At 39.4% G+C, this 24,203-nt stretch overlaps 1 protein-coding gene across 1 annotated transcript in view; it reads right to left on the bottom strand.

Annotated features, from left to right (window-relative positions):
- The window catches only part of SORCS2 (sortilin related VPS10 domain containing receptor 2), a gene marked incomplete at both ends in the record, with an annotated part of 569,250 nt that overhangs the window by 374,009 nt on the left and 171,038 nt on the right, over nucleotides 1-24,203 (bottom strand). The window contains one exon of the mRNA XM_081999338.1: nucleotides 8,987-9,054. Coding sequence (XP_081855464.1) covers nucleotides 8,987-9,054 — 68 coding nt within the window. The remainder of the gene's footprint in view (nucleotides 1-8,986; nucleotides 9,055-24,203) is intronic.

The raw sequence follows: 24,203 nt of genomic DNA, 5'->3' as shown, positions 1-24,203 counted from the left end.
CTTGTGGTAGGTACTCAATGCTTCATCTGAAAAGCTGTTTCTTCAGTCTGCACTGGAGAAGTCAGGCCTGGAAGAGACAGAAACCCAGCCCCATGAAAGAGGGAGAGCAATAGGTAGAAAGAAGAGGCCACTAGGAAGGAAAATTGGTGGGAAAGAGAAATATCTTTTCTGAAGGCTAGTTCAAGAATGGCTATTTGTGAAACAAAGTAAGTTGCTATCCTTATATTGCATTCCCTATATGTAATAGGAAGAAATTATGCTGAAGTGGAAAGAGGGGAGCAGAAGTAGGAAGGGACAAAAATCATTTAAACAAAACAAACAACAAGAAAATCCCCCAAAGCAGCTGGAACAGAGCTTCAATTGACTAATCAGTAATCTGTTCAATGAGAGGTGGCAGGGAGAAGAAGGCAAAACTCTTGACTGATCTTCCATATTTCAGAACAACAAAAAGAATAAAGACATTTAAATCTTACTGTAAGATGGATTTAATTTTTGTAAACTACCCAAGCCTCCAAATTCTTCAGCACATAGGATTATCTTTACATTTCAAAAACTGGTCTGTATGAAATTTTTAATTGTCCCAATCCCTTCCAAGTTAAAGTAGAGAAAGCTGCCTAGCAATACAGAGTTCCTAATAAATAAGTTATGTGGGAAATATTGCCTTTGTTATTTTCACACTAACAAATATATTCCATACTGCAGGGATAATGAGAGCATAAAACATTAACACTACATTTTTCTATAGCATTCTGCATAATTAACTATGCAGCTGTTCATTCATCCAGCCCCAACAACCACACTAATTTGCAGTCAGTTAGCAGGGGATGCTCTAGAGCAAACCGCACATAATACTGCAGTAAGTAAAGCTGCTCGCGTGCCACGTTACATACCACGTCGGTGACACAAGGTGCCCAGCGCTAAGAGAAGCAATGGGGAGTTGCAAAACAACATTTTCAAAACAGCAGCTGAGAAAAGGCACTTTGTCATTAGTTGCCTTGTAGTAAGACTATGGGTGTTTTCGGATGGGTGTCATGCTATGTAAGTGCTCTCTGATGGTCTCCTGCCCTTCTCAGGCTCTAGCCAAAAACTTTGAAGGAAACAAAGCACAAAACATCCCTAAGAAATACAGCCCTAACGCTGGCTGGGGTCCTATCACACTCTTCTCCATATTACCTATATTTCAAAGAAACGATCTCCACAAAGACCAGGCGGAAGAAAGCACGGGCTCAGTAGGTTCTTCAAACAAGGTCACACAGTAGGCTGAAGGGGGAACCAGTAGTGAAACTAGTAGCTGAGTGCAATATCATAGGTACTTCTCCAGATGCTCTGCTAAGCCATAACTTTGCCCTTTGCAGTTTTTAAAAACATATCCTATTCAAATTTTTATACCTCATTCATCATCATAAAAATGCGATGAGCAATGAAACTGCTGCTTTGATTGTGGTTTCATATTTATTGCATTTTGCAGAGAGGCAAAGGAAACACCGCTTTATATATATATATATATATATATATATGGTGTCATTCCATCTGCCCCTGGGTTACGGACCCTGCACCTCCCTGCTGTGCTGTCCTGCTGACAGTGGGACAGTGGGACGTAACAGGTGGCAAGGCAGCAACTCTGCAATCAGTACTTCTGATTAGCTAAAAACTGATAGCTCAACTGCTTTTATATGAATTTACCAGAGAGGAGCCATGCCACAGTAAAAGCTCTGAGAGTGCAATTCTCTGTTTGATCGTATGGAAGTGGTCCGTGGGCAGTGCCAATTAAAGCTTCCCTCTTTTATGCTGGGAGGGAGGGCAAAAGCAACATACACACAAAATTACAAATCCCACAGATGACTAAGGATATTGTTTCTGTACTCCCCATCTTAAACCTGCCTGCTGAAGCTAGCAAGAAAGATAATCATTTCTTGTAGGGACGCTTATGGAATAAGGTACTAGGACAGATCTGAGGAAACACCAGTGAAGTGGCTTTCCTGAGCTTCCTACTCCTACTGTCCTGGATGGGTTTCAGGTAGGAAAGATTGCTTATCCTATTACTGTCAGTCCCAGCTGAAAGGAATCTACTTAAAACAAGAACCTGTGGTACAATTCCCACACAATCTGTACCTGTAAAAAAATGTTTATGATACCAGTTCCAGTTAAAGCAATCAGAAATTCTATGACTTCGGTTCAAGTTACTCAAACAATAGGACAGGATTCCTAAACCATTTAAAATAAACAATCGTTCTTTCATAATAAATTGACTCACTCATTGTGAGTTATATCCCACAATAATTTAATTCCTTTTCCAGAAGGAGGATAAAAAAAAAAAAGAAATCAACCTGTACAGTAGCAAAATTCTCATGCTCCAAGATGTGCTTAACATGCTCAGCAGCTATGCTGCAACCAATACAAGTTTACTGCAAGCAAGACCCCTTCCCTAACTATATAAATCACAGCTTTCCAACTGGATCTTAACCCATATGTCATATTCTTTGTGTATTCACAAACTAGTGTAGAAACATGTAAATATCCAAAGTCATCAGCAGCACTCCAAGTTGTTGAAGACTTGGAAGAGTAGTTATGTCACAGTGCTCTCATCTGTGAGCAACAGATACTCAGTAAAGAATTTTGGATAGACTTCTTTGGTAGCTTTTACTTGCTTGCAGGATTTATTTTTTTCAGTTCAGACCTTCATACATACTAGCCATAAAAATACTTTTTAAATACTATTATGGTAACACAGACATAAAAGGACCTCCTTAAGCTAAGGCCCATACCCTGGAGAGCCATTTAAAAGACATCTCCTTCAGAGGGGTGTATAGGTCATGACTCAGAATCGTTCCCAACATCCACGACCAAAGTTCAGTCCTTTATTGAATGGCCAAAAGCTACAGCCAAAACATGTGACAAGATGAGTTCAGCACCAAGGTAACAGCAAGGTTATTAACAACGTGATGGGTCTTGGTCTTAGGAAACGTCTATGGTAGGTCATGTGTCCATTAGAGCACACACTACAGAAGCACACTGGCAACATTGACACCCTTTATGTCCCTAAATCAATACCACGGCCCATCAAAACCATCAATAACCATCTCTTCAGTATCTTGCCCATTTCAAGGTTTGTCAATACACGTTCCTTTCGCTTCTTTTGTCTTTTACATATTTTTCTTACCTGACTCTAATAATAAAACACTGACGATAGGCTGAAATCCACTACAGTCACTTTCTAACTATGGTTTTACAGCTCATTTTAAATGCCCAAAATAAATTTAAAATAGAGACTTTCCTGCACAATTCAACTCATAATGATGCACTGTAGTGTATTAGCAAGACAGAAATTGCAGCAAAGATAATGAAAGTCTTTGTAATGCTATTAGGTGAATATGAAAATATGATCAAAGAGAGCATAAAAATCTGTTGTTCAAGAAGAGAAATAAAATTCTAATTGTAGGACTGCATTTTCAACGGTACTGCCCAAAACCTTTTCACAGTGGAACAGGTGTAAATAAGGATATCACAGGAAGACAAAAGAGCTGCACATGTATAATTGAGGGCAGGCTATTTTGATTGCAGAACCTGCATTACTCAGGATGATGCATTAGCCACAGAAAGCACAGCTAGACGTTTAGATCCCAAGCTGAGTTTGATGGGCTAATAATTAGAAAGCCATTTCTTTTTTTGTTTTTACTTGGAAAGAGAGCAAATTTGATATGGAAATCACAGACTCAATAACTCCATCCCTTGGGGCCATTTCTACAAAGTCACTTTTCAAAGCAGAACCACAATATAAGACCATCTGGAAGTGCAAGTTGCTGCAGAATACAGTTGCTAACCTTCTAAGCAGCACTTCACATCAAGAAAGAATTTCACTAGGGCACCAGACTCTATTGAATTTTTTTGTTTGCTTTTTAAATTAATTTCAGGAAACAGATGAAATTAGTTTCACCTACAAGTCCAAAGAGTTTGGAAACAAATGCCCATACTCATTTTCTTGTACTCTGTGAACCATGCAGGGTCTGGAAATGTTATTTTCCCAAGTGATATGATGTCAACTGCATCTACCTTTAAAGAATCTCCTGCTCTTTGTAGTCTGGATTTTAGCCTTAGTGTAGGCATGCACCTTTGTGTAAATATACAAAGCACCATGCGGTCACTGTGCATTGGTCACTACTGATAGCCAGTGGGCTTGCACAACCAGGTCTTGCCCTAAATATGTGGGGTTTTGTGGGTACAGATAGAAACAGCTGTGCCACCAAGGAGAGGGTTTTCCTGACTCCCTGAGTTTTGCTAAGTCATATGTTGCCCATGAGGCTCACCCAATTACTCTCACCTCTAGCTGCCTGGCCACTGACTGGACTTACAACCTCCTCGTACAGCACTGTGACTTCCCTCTCTCCTCAGGCTGCATTTGGCGCAAGGAGTCCCAGGATGTTCAGCCAGGGTATGTGACCGTATTTAAGCAGTCAGAGAAGTGTTTCTTCATTTAGAAGTCCATTATTGACAACATGGGGCAAAATATCCCAACATCTCTGAAAGTGGGCTGACTTTGGGTTCAGCATGCAATGCTGAGAGGAATTAACAATGCAGTTAACATCAACTAATGCCATGTGTTTTGCTGTGGTGAAGCAATAACAACATGGTGATGCCATTGGGAATAATGGCAATTACACAGCAAGTCGCATTAGCGCTACCATACCATTACAGCTTGATAATATGCAATCAAAACTTTATTAGCAATCATCAGCAGCATCTATTATTCATTGCTTAGATCAAGTGAAGAAGGGGAAGGCTGCATGCATATCAGAAACAGGACTCAGAGCCAGTCTAAGCACAGGGTTGGAAGCCAAGTCTAAGCACAGGGTTGGAAGCCAATTCCATGGCCATAGAGAGCCGAGTCACTGCATAACCTTCATCAATCAGTTACCATCTCAGGTGCCTTGTGCATAAAATGGAATAACAATGAAAATTATGTATCATTATTTCCAAGAGACATTATTAGGAGTAACTCAGGTGTTCAGATAAGTATTAGTATTTCTTAGTGGCTACCAATTCAAAGTTAAAATATTTAATTGTAAGATTCAAGTACACACATCTAAAGCTGCAGGCATGCAATGTATGCAAGCAGGCATCTGAAGTTATAAAACATGTGCACCTATATATTTATGCACAAACTGGTCCATAAAGCATATGAAAAAACGTATTCAAGTATCTGTTATCCTAAAAGGTCTGTTTGATTCAAGTCCTTCATACTGTAAACATGCTGGATAAAGATGTGTGTGGACTCTGACAGGAACAGCGCCAGTATGCAAAGTATCTTCACTATGTGCACAATTTGTGAAGATAATTTTAGTACCTGAATTTTAAGTTTTAGTCACAGTATCATTTTTTTTGTTATGCTAACGAGGCCTAACACAACCACCAACCTGTGTTCCCAATATGTACACTGCAGTTTAGAAACTCTAAATATAAACCTGAAAACAACCCTCTGTTCCTTCTCAGTAAGTTATTTTAATTTATATTCAGGAGGCTACCAATGTCATCGCTGGTTGTCTCCCTACCTTATAGTCAAATAACTATACAATTTACCACAACCTTAACAATTACTTAGTATGCAAATTTGCAAAGTATCAGAAATAGCTGACCAGAGGAGTACACCCTGGTGTTTTCTAACTACATGCTTTCACCAAGATTTATGCCTCCACCCCTTCAGTGTAACCAGACATAGCTGCTACTAGTAAAGGCTTGTTAAGACTTTATCATTATCCAGCACCGTTTTCCCTGTTTATTCAACAATGAAAAAATTCTAAGGTAATTAAAATTTAGGCCTCCCAATCCTGCAGCCTGACCTGTGTAGGCCCGCATAAATTACCTACGCAAATGAGCAACATTCTGCAGAGGCACAGAATTCATCACCCAGATCCATCTCCACAAAAAAAAAACCAACACCAAAACAAAAAAAAAACACCACCCCCCCCCCCCCCAAACCACACCACAAAACCCACACCACAACAAACACTATTTTCTTCCCATAAAGCCCTCGCCCCAAGCATGTGCCTCCGACTGGTATTTTTCCCCACCATTTGCATTACTCTCAAAACTCTGACTGCAACTCCAAGGTCACCAAGAACAAATAAGCGTCACTGGACCACTGAGTCACCCTTCCCTTCTCATTCCCTGTTCCACGAAGGAAGGAAAAAACCAATTATTTTGAGTGATGGGAGAAAAAGAAAAGAGATGAAGAGGAAATATGTTTTAGAGGAAGAAAAGAAAGATGCAGTTTCAACAAAAGAACTGGTAAGTGCCAAGCCAGGACAATATTTCTGATTGGCAAGATAAAAGTGGGATAGTAATAACATTAAAAAATTAACCTGGTGGGGTTTGATCAGCTTATAAAACAAGCTTATTTTCACTTAGAGAATACGAAGTGTCTGGCATGATCTAGCCAGGCAAGATAGGAAGAAGAAAATCATTGGACTGATTCAGGAAATAACCGGACAGGATCCATTCATACTAGGGCACAGAAACCTCACAACGATTTATGGCTTTTGTCTGCTGACAAAAACAACAACCTGTAACATGTTTCACACTTGGTTTACTGTATATTTGTTCTGATGCAAATGAGAGGAATGCAAGAGAGAAACAAAAAAGCTTAAAAATATATACCCTGTGCATTCGGGCAGGCGTACAACGCCCCGGCTCCATCAGCAACCGTGAAGCCTCACCAATTTACACCCAACCATCTTACACAGAGGAAAACACAAAAGTTCCCTGACATTATGGACAGTATTTATTTTTATTTTATTTAGTACAAATAAGAAGCTACATCTCAACAGAGAGGGGCATGATTTGATATGTTTGCACCAGCTGGTGTCATTCGCACTTTTCCAGATCCAGGCACTTTAACTCCCCCAGTCTGACAACCGCGTGCGCCGCTTTTACGCCACAGCGGGCAGAGGCGGATTCCACCTCCTTCTGCGAGGTGAGCCCACAGCACAACATCTCTAGGGATGGATCAGTTACCACTCCTGGCCCAAGTGCTAATCTTAAGCACTTGCTTCCTTTCCGCTTTTCCATCCTAGTTCATAAACAACCAAAGCATCTGGTACATCTATTACTTGTAAGTAAAAGGGCCCGATTTCCCTATGATGCACACCAGCATCAATTTTATTTGAATGCAGTTCACACCCGTTCTTCTTTACGCCAGCTGTCAGCAAGGTCTGAATGACCGTGTTTAAAGTGTTTATGTTCTCAAAAGAAAGCAACATTATCTGAAGTCTGGTTTATGTTTATTTGGAAAGAGTGGAAAGTTTATTTTGAAGAGTCCGACTGAGTAAGTTTAAAAGACTTCTATGATAGATGACACCGATGCGTGGATAGCAGAACTTGAAACATATTGCACATGTTGTATAGGCCGGGGGCATAGAACGGGAAAGCAATGTGTGCTTACGCAGTTATGGGAGCATCCAGATTGCCATTGGGTTGTCTTCTTTGCACAAGATGTTGGACGAAAATTAAAACAGAAACAAATGTGCAATTAATTTCACATCTTGGAAGTTTAAAGGATAATTACAAATGAACCATCATAGCCTGAAAAAGGCCAACCCTGAGCCAATACTAAGCAGTCTCCATTTGATCTTACTCTTTCCTGAACACCCCCTTTCTGTGACTAGAAGTTTCTTTTTTACTTGAAAATACTCTTGTGCTGCATGGACCATTGCGCCTGGCCAGACTGTACTACTCAGCTACTAGTACACAACAAGGTATTGCAAAGATACGCTGTCACTATAAGAAATCCCACAGGGTTAAAACACTGCAGCCTCCTTCAAAACAAATTAACAAGGCTGGTGTGCAGCATGTCCTGGTCACAGACTTTTCCCACTCCCTATTCTCTTGCCCACTCTTTTTCTTTAATTATCTCTGTAAAGCTCCTTACACCCATAGATGAAGGTTGAGTCCCCATACAAGCCCTTGGGACCTAATGAAGTTTGCAAGTACGTAAGCCACAAGGTATTAGATAACTCATTTGTTTCTAGACCTGAAGCTTATGGGCTTCATAAGAATTTCACATAAGTCTCCTCAAATAAGTCTCCTGTCATTTGTAACAACTCTTTAGATATCCTGGCAGAATATTTCAAGAATATCTCTACTGCTACAGATAACCCAGCAAAACTAGCAAAGCAAACATTGGAGCAATATTCTATTTATTGATAACAGTGAAATACTTTCACTTTTGAAGTGTACATAGTGGGTCTAGGAAAAATTTGTGGTGGAAGATTTATACAGATACACAGAAAATTAGAGCACAAAAAGCCCACTTAGCAAAACAGAATTAACACATGAGAAGATAACCAGTATGACTAGTAGAACATAGGCTTACCCTAGCCCTGGTTTTGTGCCGATATACACCTGAGTGTGCAATTTATGTGCACACAGGCAACAAGCATACTGATGTTTTAATTCACAAATGTTAGGGAAATGAGAATCAATTTAGAAACTTTTTTAGATCACTACATATTCCCAGTTGTCATAAGACACAACATATCCCGCACTGGTATTATATTTCATCCAATCATGACTGCTTCCAAATCAGGATTATTTACTAACCTCAACAGAGTACTTAAGAGCAGTAAGAACTGCCAACAGACACATCGCAACACAAGAAGTATTTCAAAGTTTTTAAGTAACTTTGATGCAAAATTTCTAAGGAAAAGAACGGCATCTTGCAAAGTGGCATCAGGAAGGTACCTTATACTCTCTATCACTGTTTGTGTCTACCGTTAAAGCTCATTTCAGACTCTCTTACTGAACTGCAGGAACTGCATTTAAGGAAGAGGAGAAGTAAGAGAGTAAGAACTGCCGACAATCTGGATAATCTTGCTATAGTAACATCAATCAGTTACCAACTCAACTCAGCAGCAGTTTGGAAAGGGAAGAAGAGATCGATCTATTCTGAGAATGGGGCGGGGAGGGACCGTTACAGGAAAAACAGAAATTTTACCTCCACAAAGAGCTCTCCAGCACTTTCCCCATGTCAGTATGATAATACTTGGTAAGGATCAGGATCACCTAAAAAGAAAATGAGAATAAATATATTTATACGTGTAAACTGATATAAGAAACAGAAGTAGATCATGGGCAGCATTATTCTGGTGAATATAAAAGTGAGGGTCCTAAAAACTGGGATTGTATTTCACTTCATTTTTACCTCTTACCAGTTTTACTTTTAGACTGGGTTTTTTTCCTTTCTTTTTCTGAGAAGAGCGATTTCAGCACTCGAAGTTTTCTCCAAACCTGGTGAGTTTGTGAAAGATTGCCTGTTTCACATGAGCAGTGGAGTTGGAATAGTCACATAAATCCCACCACCACATGACAGCCCCCAAGCAATTTGTATGACTTTCTCAGCAGGAAGAACCAATCTGGTTGCTAGTTTAAATTTAAGAGGCAACTCTCTGGACATCTACAGAGATATTTTTTTAAATCCAAAGTAATAAACTATGGTGATTAACTTTGATTATCTATATAACAAATTCAAACAGAAAATGAGCTCTGGTCTTCCCTACAAGATCAGAAATGCAACTTTCATGTCTGTCATTTTTTTGTTCCTACAGAAGTATCACTTTTTTTCCTTCAAGAACCCGCTCTGTGCTCTGTAGACTACTCATCTACATCACCAACAGCCAACAAAATACACAAACAACTTCCATCCACAAAACATCTTCAACCTCTGAGAGGAGTCAGCAAGACAGACTTTCCATTTGCTCAACGTCAACAAATTCACTTGTCAAACAATGCAAAGCACTAGTCCATGACCGGTGTATCAAGCTGAATGCTATGTTTTATATTTAGGTCATTTAAACCAGATTTCCTTCACTTGCTGCCAGTCCATATTAGCGATTCTTATACCCACGTTCCCATAGCAACCCCATAGAGATAGAACGGGAAGAACCTCTGGTTCCTTGCACAGCTGTTGGCTTTCTTTAATGCGGGGTCAACATCAGTCTCTAAAAGTTTGGAGCATGTTATTTAGCTGGCACCTCCTCTGCTCCTGACCACCCGATGAAATCTCCAGCAAACAGCAACTGTAGGCATTAACTTTGATTATTCAGATAATTAATATGCTGATGACACATTTATGCCACAGTCTCTGTATGCTGGAGCTTGTGAGAGAACAGAATTCCAAACCATGGGTGTTACATACATGGCGTTTTGGAAATAACACAACGTATTGCAGAACGGAGCTACAATACCAGTCTCACTCAGGGTTATCTAAGCCTAATAAATTCACAACATGTATTGCTGGATGTATACTGACACAAGTAAAAGCAGAACCAATCCATAATTCACAAATAGTATTAATCTCTCCTATTCTCAAGAGAGTCACAATCTGCCAGACCACTCTGCTGGAATTTGATGATTTATAAAAACAAAGGCTTGGTTTAAAATAAAGCAAAAAAGAAAAAGAAAAAATATTTTACCTTTAAATAGGTTACTACAAGACTTACAAAGCCAAGAGAAAGAATCATTTCCCGAAGGAGAGAGTATCTACTGATGAGATTCCTGGCTGCAGCCCAAGCACGCTCCATCAGGTCAGCTATTTATTCTATTGTCAGTATCTTAACTACAGCTTTCTGCTGGTGCTTGCAATTAAGGAGAAAAAGAAAGAAACTTCACTACTGGGAGCATCTATTGGCTCCAATTATTAAGGAAAAAGTTTCAGACCATGCTTTTCTGAACAACTGAAATTTCTCTTAGGCCAGAAAAATTGACCGAGGAGTTTTTTTTCTAAGAGATACAAGAATGCATATTTGGCGCATGAAAATAAAAAAGAAAATATCAAAAGATATAAGAGGTTACACTTTGTTTCACTCATGCAGAACCAAAGATTGAATCCTGAACTCAGTAAGCCAAACTTTTTCATCCCTGTACACCGTACAACCATATAACTTTTTAAATTCAGATTATTTTCAGCGACGTACCTTGGAACCACTCTGCCACAGTGTTTCATTCCTGAATTAACCCGGTTATTATGGCGCACAGAAGATCCTACTGGGTTACCCTCAATCCACCTGCTTTGAACTTAACCTCTATGAAAGGCTCAACAAAGCACGATCCAGATAAGCCACTTCTGTAACTCAGCACCTGTCCCACGTGTTAAAGAGTTGCAGGGACAAGGAGTGGGCTCACTGCACTGCCCGGTAGCTGCAGTTCATCATGGGGATACACACGCCAAACCAGAAGGCTGCTGTTGTTCCAAGGCTTTAAATGAACGGCTTTCAGGTAACTGGAAACTGCATTGGGGAGCAGCTGTATGCAGCAAGAGGTCTTATTTACGCTGCAGGATTAGTGCCTTAATCCGAGCCATAGCCCTGAGAAACAGATGTCAGTATTTTCCGATCTGACTGGTAAATTCATTCAAAAATTAAAATACATTATTTTGCATTTCAGAAGTATGGAGGACAACTTAGTAAGAAAAACAAAGCCAATAACGAGCCACCTTTGAGTTCTTAAACACTGTTAGCAGACTCCTGTCGCAACCTTAGAAGTATGATCCTCTGGGGGGCTGACCACTATTTCAGCTATGCCAGTGGATATATCCAGAAGATGTAGGCCAGCTATTTAACAGATTTTACAGCATTGTACTCTGGATTGTGGGCATCTTTTCAGGCTAAATAGTGATCCTGCTAACAGGAACAGTGTTTTTTTCTCAATTAATAAACAGATCTAAAGAACAGGAGGAATCATTTCACAATAACAATATAAAAGTCTTCAGGATCTCTGGATTCCGTGCATCATTTGGAAGAGCTGAGCCCTCTTTCACTGATTTCATTTTAACGGGACTCCATCATTAAAAGCATTTTACAGGTTGGATGGAAGCCAATGGTTCATATGCATGGCTGTCCTAGTGAAAGCACTTGGGTGGCCTGTAGATGGAGGGAGGCTTGAAGCACAACCGCAACTGCGCAATGATCAAGGGTATGATTCTTAACCAGCTCATACTACCATCAGTCATGGACAGCTAAAATAAATTTAGCTTTTTTGTGTTATTATTTTATAGCCAAAATAAATGTAGGCAATGGAGGAGAATTAGACTCACCGTAGTCTTTATTTAAAGATGGATTTATAGGGTTTCCTAGACATCTCCTAACCCATCCAGTCCCCCGTTCCATGAGGAGACTTGCGAAACCATTTTAAACCATTTCACCTTAAATTCACCCAGAGCTCTGAGTTAGTGCCAACAGTACGTCAATGGAGATGGCAACAATAATTCACTGTTGTGTGCTATGGATCTATGAACACCTGATGGTGCTTCTGGTCAAATATACTTAAGAAATGTATCCCTTCTGCGTTCATTGCCCTGAAACAAAAGTCCCTAAGCATTCTTTCTTCCCAGATTCCTCAGAACATGTTTGCTGCCAATAACAACACCAAGGCCTTTCTACCTGTAACACCTAAAGAAGGAAAACATTAATGAAGCTCGAAGTCCAGAATTTTGGTTGTTGGGGGTTTCAGTAAATACAAGTAAAATACATACATACTTTGATCCAAAATGAAGACATGGATGTCTGGTACAGATCCCTTGCTCAGTATTTGAGCATTGCAGACTTCTCTTAGGAGCAGTCCTTACTACACCTTACAGCATTCCGATTACCTTTCTACTGCTTGCTCTGATCCCAACATGTTCTACCCCTTTGCAGCAAGATGGCTGACCACTGCAATTTCACCTCCCTTCAGGAACATTAGAATAAACTGAGCATCCTATCTCCACTTCCCTGCCAAGTTCCCTGCATGGAATTCAGGAGACCGTTTTTTCACCTTTTTCTTTCCAAGAAATTGTTTTATTTTGATACTACAAGACAGGCATACACCAACCATGTCACGCAGTACAAAAGGAAAATGAAAACATTCAGATTTTGTCACAAAATAAGTGCTCTACTACTTGCTGCTTTACTAAAGCCCTTGACCTCCCCATAAATTTAGCCAGAGTTGGACAGTATTTATCCATATGGGCCAAGGTATGGAAGATAAATCTCTTAGGATTCCAAAAGTCATACGCAAGGTGCATTGGAAGTAAGGTTTCAGTGGAAGTAATAACTGTAATTCTGGCCAATTTGTTCAGGCTGGGAGACCTTGAAGTTCAGAAATTTCTCTATCTCTACTTTTGCATCCTCCCCCCACCTTTTTTGGGGGTAGGGGTTGGGGGTGAATAGAGAAAATTTTGATTCTCCCATGCCATTCCCCTGCTTCCATAACTTAATTCCTGCCTGGGTGGATTCTCACTGCTGTTACACCTCAAAACTGTTCTCCAAACAAGAGAGTTGTAGCAGTTTCTGACCTAAAGATCCTTTCTGGATATAGACCTGCCTTCAGTTTTCAGTGAATGATGGACAGGGAAAACAAATGGACAATGCCAGAGATCCTGTTATCCATGAATAATTAAAGTTAGAATGATCTACATTTTTCCGCTCTCCTTTTCTCTTGCTCTCTTCTTAAAATGCTTTGCAGCAATGTTGGACCAAAAAGAGCAAACCTTCACTTTAAGAGACACAACGTGCTTTTAATAATTTCCTAATAAAATTTTGCCTATAAAGAATCTCATTTTAATCCTTTCTTTTCATCACCATGTCACCTAAGCGGGGTGAAAAAGGAAAAAGGAACAAATTCTAGATCAATCACTTTCCTTGGTATTTATATTTTATCTTTGGGGTTTTGTTTTGGTTTGGGGTTTTTTTCCCCCTTTTCTGTGAAGGATTTGCTAAGATCTTTCTCTTTTTGATAAACATTGACTTACGGAAAAAAATTCTTTTTTTTAATCCATGTTCCCTCCATGTTTTCCTTCATGGACCATTCTTAATATGGATGTCTTTTTTTCTATCTACATGGAGATTCTTATGGATTAAGCTTTATTCAACCCCTGCCATTTATGACTTGAACTTTTTTTTTTTTTGGCAGCTCTTCAGAAGTTTAATAGCAAAAGACTTGTCCTTTCAAATGTATAATTGCAAGTTTTTGTGTTTCCCAAGTTTATTAGAAGGTGAGAGCCACGCTGTAAATACTTCTGGGCAGCCAGAGCTACCAGGAAAATATACTGCTCAGACAGACTCAAGTTCCTGCAAGCTTTCTAGCATCTGCTTAATTTAATTCATGTGAATGAACTCACTGAAATCAAGAGAAGTGTTTATGAGAGTCACTTGAACAGGCACTTAATACTCTGTGACTGGAACATAAGCTGGCATTTTGTTTAAGAACACAGCCTAACCCACCTTTTCAGCTATTAAACTCTTAACTATTTCCCTGTAAATTGTAACTATTTCAGGGAGATCAAGATGTTCTAGGCACGGCCTATTAACTCGTCACCACCACCCCCCATACTTCCAAAATTTTTTTGACATCTAGTAATCAAAAAACTCCCTTACAAATTACAGACAACCACCTACTGCTCCAATCCCTCAAGCCATTCCCACTTTGGCAGCAGCAGGCTCTGCAATCATTGTGCTAAGGTCAACATTAGTTTTTACAGTCAGTATTTAAAACAAAGACTCTTACGAGAAAAGTAAAAACCAAGCAATTATTAATATGAAGGTATAGTACCAGAGGTCTATTATATGGACCAACTGCCATAATACTATTAACAACTTCATAATAATTTGATTACACCGGGAGAACTGTAAATGGGAAAAGAGCATTTAGGTTTACGCTGTTGCAGCGTTATGAGAAAAGGTGAAAAAGGAGACATTTAGACCATTACTAAAGCTATTAAGAATTCACACTATAAGCTTCTACTCCTCTCTGGCATTAAAGTTCATAAAAGCAACTCATGACTTAACATGAAAGACTTAAAGAATTAGATTTATAGTTCTCCCAACTAAATTGTACTGGAAGAAGAGAGAACTTACTATGTATGAAGTCACTGACCGGACCAGTGCACTTTTCTTAAGCATTAGTAATAATTCTGTACAGTGAATTTATTAATAACTCAAGGAAAGACACAATAATGGCTCAATTCCTATTCTCTAAGAGGTATTTCTATCCACAAGAGCTGAATAAGTGCATAGTCTTGAAAGAGGTGGCTGTGATCGCTTCCGGATTCACACATTGACCCTACAAACATTTATACAGAAGAGTAACTTTAAGTTATCTAATATATTTAATCCACTATCCAGCACAGAACAGGATTATATTCTGTTAGCACTGTACAAACACAGAACAAAAAGACAACGTACTGCCTTCAGGAGCCTGCAGTCCAAGTTCAGAAAAAGAGAAGGTCTTCACATAATCAACAACTTACGTCAGATTTTCAATGCACGCTCCTAAGAAAATTATGTTTATACAGAGTATGCGCAGTGCCATCGCATGCATATATATATATATATATATATATATATGCACGCTTTTGGCTGCTCATCCCTACCTTATAGGTCTAAATCCACTGACTGATTTCAATCATATTTGACACAGAGAGACACAGCCACATGGCTGAAGTATCTATACCAGTTCATACCATGGGTCCATCTGGAGCAGTAGCCTGTATCCAACAGTGACAAACAACAAAATACAGAAGTATAAGAATGGGAGAAGCATATAAATAAAGATGCTTTCCAAATATATTTTCGAGCCTTCAGCAATTTGCAACTGGGGCAGTTGGGCTGTTATTTCAGTTTTGAGCAGTTGGCTGCTTGGATAAGCGCAGGCTTCTAGGTGGTACTGCCTCTTCCATCAGCACAACAACAGAGAATTTTGCATTTGTAACTTTTAATGTTTAGTCTTAAAAAAAAAAAAATCAAAGCATATATAAAATTGGTCAACCAATCTGGATTGCTGCTACTCTAACATATTCATGTTGCTACTCATTTCTATAATCAATAGATGCAGCTCTGAGATTTCTGGGTATCCTGCAGATGCAGAACATGCTCAAGCAAACGGGAACTCAATTTGAAGACCACAAAATTACAGGGCCCAAAATTCTAGATTAACTCTGCATCTTGGGAAAGAGTGCCTAACATCTTAATTACTTGTTCAATTAAACTTAATGCTCTTTTTCGAAGAGCCCAAAACAGTGTCACTTCTTGACACAAAAAACTTCAGTTCTCTGCCATTGCCTTTTTCTACACAACTGAAGTATTTTTTAGATTTAAATATTTGACATAGCATTCAATAAGCTCTTAAAACCACATCTGCAAACATGCCAAGAGAATAAATTTCTAAAGCATGAAGCAAGAATATTTTTTTCCTAGTCTGGCTTGACTCCCAATTGTAAATTTTTTTGAAATATAGACTAGCTTTACTTATCTCCTCTAATAATGTATTCTAAATTGAATTAACAATCCTTCCTGCAGAAGCAAACCTATTGTCTGAAAATTCTTTTCCATTCCCATGAAAATTCAAGAGGAATCAGAGCTGACATCCAAAGATGACATATGTAAAACATCTTTACTCTTTTACAGATATTTTAGGAATCTGGTATTATGGACAGGCAATTCACCTTGGTTATCAATGTTATATAGCTATCCACTACCAGCAAAGAAAGATCAAAATTTAAGTGCTCTTTGTGAAGTATTCCCAGTCTGTCATGCAGTGTTACTGCCCAACAGTAAAATACAAAAATGGAAAGTGAGCTTTCAATCTGCATCACTAAATCCTTTTTCAAAGCCAGAGTTTGTTTGGGTTTTTTTTAGCATTACCACATAAAAATAATTACGTTTTTTATTTCAAAAAAAGACATTATTATGCAAGACATATGGAAACATCTGTAGAGGATACCATAAGCTGGGAAAACTGTTCGTTTGACGCAGGGCCGTTGGCAGATATGTTCATACTGGTTACTCTCCCCGACAGCTGCTCTGCCTTCACCAGAACCACAGGCATAAATACCATTGTACCAGATAACATCACATTTATCAGAGGTTGCATGAACCTACACTGACCTCAAAATTACATTTAATTATGTCTGAGAATGGCTTACAGTGTTCAAATAAGACCTAATTGCCTGTCATAAAGAGGCTTTATAAAACTGTATATGGGAACAAGGACTTTGACGCTGCATCAAGATCAGCCAAAGAGTCGCAATGTTTAATATCCTTCTTATTATGAATAAGGACTGGACTTTATATTTTCTGGATATTGTAGGTACCTGAATTTGTTCTTTATAAATGAGAAAGATAAAGCTGGCCACATGACCTACAGAAGGGGACAACAGCAGATGCCTACCTGAAAGCCATACCGCCAGGACAAACATGCTAAAGACCACGGCAGTTGTATTATAGCAACAGAGTGATGCTGATTAATATTTTAGCCGGAAGACCAGAGACACTGCAGAGGCAGATGCAAAACTTGTTTCGCACCTTTTGTGATATGGAGCGTGCGTGTTGCGTTGAACGGCATTAACATGCTCAGGGGTACTTTAACACCCCTTATTCCAAAGACAAAAATCAGGCCTGGATAATGACACAAAAATGAGGGGGAGGGAAGGAAAAAAGCCAGGGGGTTGCCTAGTGAAGCAGGAATAACACAAAACAGACCTGGGCCTGTTACTTCAAGTGCTGTCTTAAAAAAAGTTCCTTTAGTCCCCCCAGCGTGACCACCCTCCCGGTGGGATGGGCCCTGGTGCCTCCCCACACAAGGACTTGCGGCTCCACACAGGGACAGGCTAGGCCCAGTGCCACCCCCCTCGCTGTCCTTTTACTGGGTGGAAGTTAGACTCTCCATGCCTGCCGTTCATTTTAACTGTGCCACCCCTACTTATCTTGCTAAAACAATTCATTTCAGCAGAAGTACCAACCCACTGCCCCCAGTATGGCGTGAGAGGGGACCATTCCCACTCAAATGCCAAGCCCGTCTGCTCCCTATGGCCGCATTCAGAATAAATTTGGAACTACTCAAATGGCATTAACAGAACTCGGCTACTGTAAAATACCGGGAATGACTCCCTTCGAGAGGAAGGAAGATGAAAGCACATTTATCTTCAGCGTTATCCCTGAAGCAGCAGAACGTCATATTTGTGCCAATGGAAAGGGCGTAAAGGGGCAGAGGGAACATCCAACTGGGTTAGGAGGCTATTAGAAAGGGCTTGGGAGCAGTTGGGAAAATTGGTCAGGGGCCAAATATGTCAGAGAAAACATTGGAAAGGGCCGGGGGAGTGCTGGAGAGTTCTCCACATTCGGTCCAAAGCCAAACCGGGAGGTTTCCAAGCTGTGAGCACTGAGTTTTCGCCAGCTTTTTATATTTCCTCACCCAGCCTCTGCCCTAGGTGTTCATTACTTGAAGAGCCACAGGGCCATTAAAGCTAAGTGGAATTATATAGCATTATCTGTGAAAAGAAACAGCTATTTCACCAGGCAATACCACGTCACTTTGGATCCCTAGTTAATGCCATCCTGTCACACAGACGCTACACTTTGGTTTAACTAGTATGAAGAATATTAACACAATCAGTCATTTTAGTGCCAGGTTTCGAATTAGCCTCGCATTCCAATCTTAAACCTCTAATACATTTTAAATGACCATCAGATCAAGTAGATACAAGCAGGAAAAGATCGTAGGTCCTGATAAATGAGGTCCATATTTCTTTATTTTACTCCAGCAAAGACTTAGGCATTCAACAGATTCTTTGGAGACAGTTTTTGTATGTCAGCATGTAGCAGGCTGTAGCTAGGGCTGCAGAGCACTTTCAGTAACAAAATCTAAGGGGGAGAATTTCACATTAAGAGACTGATGTTTTGCATGCTTGGCCTCTCCCCTGTGATCCCAGATTGTTTTGGAAATACATCAAGAACTTCTTTCTTCATGTTATGAAAACTACTCTTTTCTGTCTTCATAGATATAAGGATAGGTACAACACTTAAGCAGCACAGGACTTAGAAGGAAAATATTTTTATCTATGCCTAGAACACTTCTGAACAGTTATCTCTAACACTTACATCTTGTCACGGCTCTTTTCTGTAGAAATGCAGTCATTTTCAGGCTTCTCGCATCCCCTTAACATAAGGCAGTAGCACTGTCTATTTTACAGCTGGGAAATGAAGGCAGAGGTGTATCACTCCGATTTATCCCACTTAACTTTAGGAGGTACCAGCCCCCAGGGACAAAGGCAGATACCTCTGGAGATGAGTTTTACCTATCTAGATCCAAATAGTCTTTTCCTATTGATTTATCATGCTGAGGACCTACACTTCCAGCCTGACCTTCACAGAAAGAACGGATGAATCTGTGCTTAAATGAGTTGTGGAAGAAGTCCAGGCAGAGCAGAAAACAACATATAAAAAGAGGACAATCTGAGAAGCATGATCAACAGACATGACATAAATTCTGTGTGCCACGAACCTGAAGGATCTTCTTTTCCAATTCATGATGCTCCCAGACCCAAGTCTTGCATCTGTTCAAGACCACTCACCCTAACACTGGTACCCATGACTTACAGCAATGCACCAGCACTTTGCTAGGAAGTCTGAAGTAACAGTGATGTGCTTCTATACCACTGGTGTCCTATCTGACATGTAATATAAACTGTGCCAAAAAGTCAAGTTTTTCAATATGGGAAAAATTCATTTTTCCCCTGACCTGCCTTTCCACCAAGGAATAAATGGAAATCTGACAAAAGAGTTAGAAGAAACTTATGCAGCTATGTATCATCTCAGAAGGTGAAGCAGACTAGTTTACGTAACTGCTAGAACACCACATTTCATTTCTTCCGAATGGCACGTATTACTATGCTGTGTTTCATACCAAGGTACTTTATTACAGAACTTAATACTATTAATCAGTTAAAACTTCTGTAAAGTGTATGTAACATTTACCGTTGTCCTTCATTATCCTGAGCATGTCTCTAGAACTCCTATTTGCTTTCCAATTGTTTTTTTTTCTAACGAGTTTGTTCTATATTTGTATTGTAAATGCCTGTCTCTATTTGTATTCTATTTCTGAAACTTACAGCATAGCCTTCTCTGTTTACAAGTCAAAAGTCTTTTTCTTATGGAAATTACCTTATCCCAAAACAAATTTAAAAAATCCGAATCTTTAATTCTTGGAAATTGTTTTTTCTAGAGTTTGGAGTCTAACTGATGCCACGACAGAAAGGCACTAATACCCCGAGTGCAGAGGATACAGCCCAAACCCAACAGAAACTTTTCAGCTCTGTATTGTTAGCAGAACAGATGTTTGTCTTGCTCCCTCCTCACCGTTCCATACCCATGCATTTATTTTGAGTCTGATCCAAAGACTACTTAAACCAATGGGAATCTGGATTAAGCCCATTCTAAACATCTTAAAATTAAACCAGATCTTGACATATCTTTCGTGAAGGGAAGGATCCAATTTTTATAAAACCACTATTTGCAAAAGTCTCATACATTCTGTGCACAGGAGAAACAACTGCGCTGTGTTTTCCACAAAATGCACATAATTGCACAAATTTATGACTTTAAATGCCAAGTTATAAGAGACATGAGACTACTCAGAGAGAACAGCTAGGGTTATACTTAATGATGCAAGCTTTTTTAGCCTTCAGTGGGAACTTACACTTCTGAAGATCTCTCTAAATAGACATTCCTTAAAGTAAAAGTTCACTCACAATGTAGAGGAGAAAGTGAGCAGAGGTGGAGTGCTGGAAATTACCTCAGACCTATTATGTCAATCCATGATCAACTATGTTTTGGTTTTGTTTTGGTTGTTGTTGTTGGTTTGTTTTTTTTTTTTTTAAATACTGTATTTTGTAAGAGTTTTACAAGATTAAAGGCCCTGGGAAAAATGTATCACCCATACATCTAAAACAACATTCAACCTCTTTAATTTCCCCACTTTGGAGCAAAAAAATGTCTTTTCATCAGCACAGAAAGGATATTCCAACCTCTCCCAATCCCATTATCTTCTTCAGTAGAGCAGTAGGCCTGTGTATTTCAACAGCAAGTAGAACAGAAAAGATGCTTTCAATCCAGCCCAAGAAATAGCTTGTAGAAGTTTATTTTGTAGACATAATAAAATGAATAAAACATCCATTCAAGATTACTCAGCCACCTCCTGAAGACAGAAGCATGTCAAAAGCAGGTCAAGGGGGGACACACAACAACACACACACAAAAAACACAACAAACAAACAAAAAAACCCACCCCCCACAAAGAAAAAACAACACTTTTTTTTTCTATTCTCCCTGCCAATTCTTCAATGAACTCTCCTTCTCCCAATGGGAGAAAATAACGAAACAAACAAAAAATAACGAAACAAACAAAAAATAACGAAACAAACAAAAAATAACGAAACAAACAAAAAATAACGAAACAAACAAAAAATAACGAAACAAACAAAAAATAACGAAACAAACAAAAAATAACGAAACAAACGTTTATTTCAGCTAAAACTTGACTTTCAACAGTCAAAGGTGTGACTATCCCAATGAAAACTCTTGTGCACAATATAGGAAAAATACAGCTCAAAATGGCTCAGGCTTTCTTTCAGAGACTTAAAATGAGCGAGCATAACACATTACAGTATTAGTTAGTTAATAAAGCATCATTATTACTGCTATATGAAGAAAGAAATTATAAATGATAAAGTTCAGTGCTCGGAGACATTAACTCAGTCCAGAGATTTCCTACCTGTATTCACAAACCGCTCAGCTACCCACAGAAACCCACGCAATTTCAGGGGCATTGATTCCCTAGCAGCAGGGGAAGAAATCAAGTCCCCTCCATATTCCCTGGTCCAGAGAGAGAAAAAGCATCCTTTAATCTCTGTGACAACAAATAGACAGCAATTTTCCCGAAGTGATTTTTTTGTAGCTCCCCTCTCCCTACCCCAAGTCATGACACAAACAGCCTGAAGTGCGTCTCTCAGGGAGGAGACATAACAAATACCACTCTTAATCAGTTGTGCTAATTAACAGAGGAACAACAGGAGGAGGATGAACAAAAATTTTGAACAAAAGAAGGAGGTCCAGAGTATGGATGTAAAGGACATACAGGACTACAGTGAAAAAATAGGAATCATCAGATACCGGGAAATAACATGAATTCCCCATGAATAAAATAAAAAGGCTGTAAATGTGCCACCAGTGAAACGCATCAACCAGGAAGGGGAAAACAGATGCTCAACCACAGTTCAGTTCTTTGGTTCCTATCCAACTCGAGCAGTGTCCATTTTCTCAGCAGGTTAAGCTATTTGGAGAACTGTCAGTCCCTAAGAAACATTTACTCCTCAGTGCCTTACGAGAAACAGCTTAGCAAAATGTGCAGGGTCTCTGATCACAGCTCAGGCAAGTCTTTGTTTTGGTTTTAGTATCCTGTTGTCTTTTTTTTTTTTAATTTTCTCAGAGCAAGGAATACTAACGGTTTGTGGCTGTGCATGACTGGCTAATATGAACAAGGACTGAGACATCTGCGAACTGAATACTTAACTCACCGTACCCAGGAGCGGTGTTATAACTAATAAGAAGCTTAGTCTGAAGTTTGTAAAACGGATTTGTGTCTAAAATCAAGACTAGCTGCTAAGTCTTTCTTTTCTTTAAGGGGGGGGGGGGGGGGGGAAGGAGAGCAAAAGAAAAAAAGCAACTTACATACTCCTCCCCCCACAAATCAATGCATTATAGATACATTCCTCTGGGTCTGTCTTTAATTATTAATTACCATCCAGCTTCGCAGTGACTCTCATGGTTATTTCACATTGACAGACTAGAGACAAGGGTCTAGAAAAGAGGGGTAGGAGGATGGACAAAAGTAAAAAGGGAGGGTGGGAATCAGTAAGGCTCCAGGACAATCTTTATTTTATAGTTTCAGAAGATGATGCTGTTTAAAATTTTATTTTTGACACCAAATGAAAAGGACAGAAATAAAAAATTAAGTAACTGCCTGTAGCTAAATGTTTCCTATCCAGAATGCTTAGACTTGAGCTGCAAATCCATGGAAATAGGTATTTCTTGAAGGAATTGCAACTACAACCTCAATTTCAGTAATGTTCAATACAATAAAGTATAATGGTCCTCATGGTAGATAATGATCACAAAAGCTAAATGTTTTAATGTTTTCTCCCCAAGTTCATAATGAATCCAAGTGAATAAAGGCTGCGAGGTAAACGTTTACTAGGGTGGTAGGCAAGGTAATTCTTTCCTGAACTAAAAAAAAATTGAACTAAAAAAAAAACCACCACAAAAAAAACCCTATACCACACCAAACAAAACCCAAACCACAAAACCAACCACCAAACCAAGAATACATGTTTTTACAAAAATAAAATTAATTATTTCTGTATCTCAGACAGCTTGTAAGGCATTACGTAACACCTAGCCATTGGTTCTAGCCCCTAAGGTGTACCTGTAGTCTAACTTACCCTAACATTACTTGTATTTTGTGTAAGATCCTACAATTTTTCCTGAGGGTTTACATGTCAGAAACAGGCACGATATTCTGATTTATTCTATATTATTAATTTTATATTTGCTCCTGTACTGGGAAGGGTGGACAGGGACAAGGTTCCCACAGTTTGCCTGTGACACAAGGGTAAGAAGATAGTTGCTTGATGAAGCAATAAGGCAACAACTGTTCTGGGCAGTGGAAATGGCTCTCAGAGCACAACACACAATCACATTTTCCAAAAAGGCTCTTTAGAAAGAGGTGGTAAGCCAAAGATCTAGGTTCTTTGCATCCATTATCTCAGGCACTGCCTCATTCCAGGCTGTGGCTCTACTCAACTCCCTGAAAGAACATACACTTGTTGGGAGGTGCACTTGGGCAGGTGGGACTGCAGCTAGAGCCAAGCACGTGTCCAGGAGGAAAAGGGATCTCTCCTGACCTGCTGCAGATTGATGCTCTGAGGTGTCAGATAATTAGCATCTTCCTTGAGATTTGCAGCACTTACGAACGCTCAAACAACAACACTCAAATGGCCCTTGAATGAAAGGAATAAACTGAAGGCATCTCGGATGCAAAGTCCAAAGCTAGAAGGAATCACCCGGTCCTTCCTCTCCTCCTTCCCTTCCAGACCCAAACACATAAACTCAGAAACATGCTTAAAGCACGTCGCTCAAAATACAGCTACCTACATTTCAAAAAACAGAGCTCCCACATCTTCCTCTAGTAAAGAGTCCCTTTAACAAAGAGTATTTATTTATGCAGACAGCCAGGTAATGACGACTTATTTCTAGACTAAATTTGTCTACCTTTGATCTGTAGCTTCAGAATCTCGTCATGTCCTTGTATAGGAGATTAAAAGGCCCTTGCTAACAAATATATTC

Source organism: Phaethon aethereus, assembly GCF_964289735.1.
Source record: "Phaethon aethereus genome assembly, chromosome: 4".
In the NCBI taxonomy this organism is placed as follows: domain Eukaryota; kingdom Metazoa; phylum Chordata; class Aves; order Phaethontiformes; family Phaethontidae; genus Phaethon; species Phaethon aethereus.
This window is presented reverse-complemented; position numbering and strand designations above follow the sequence as displayed.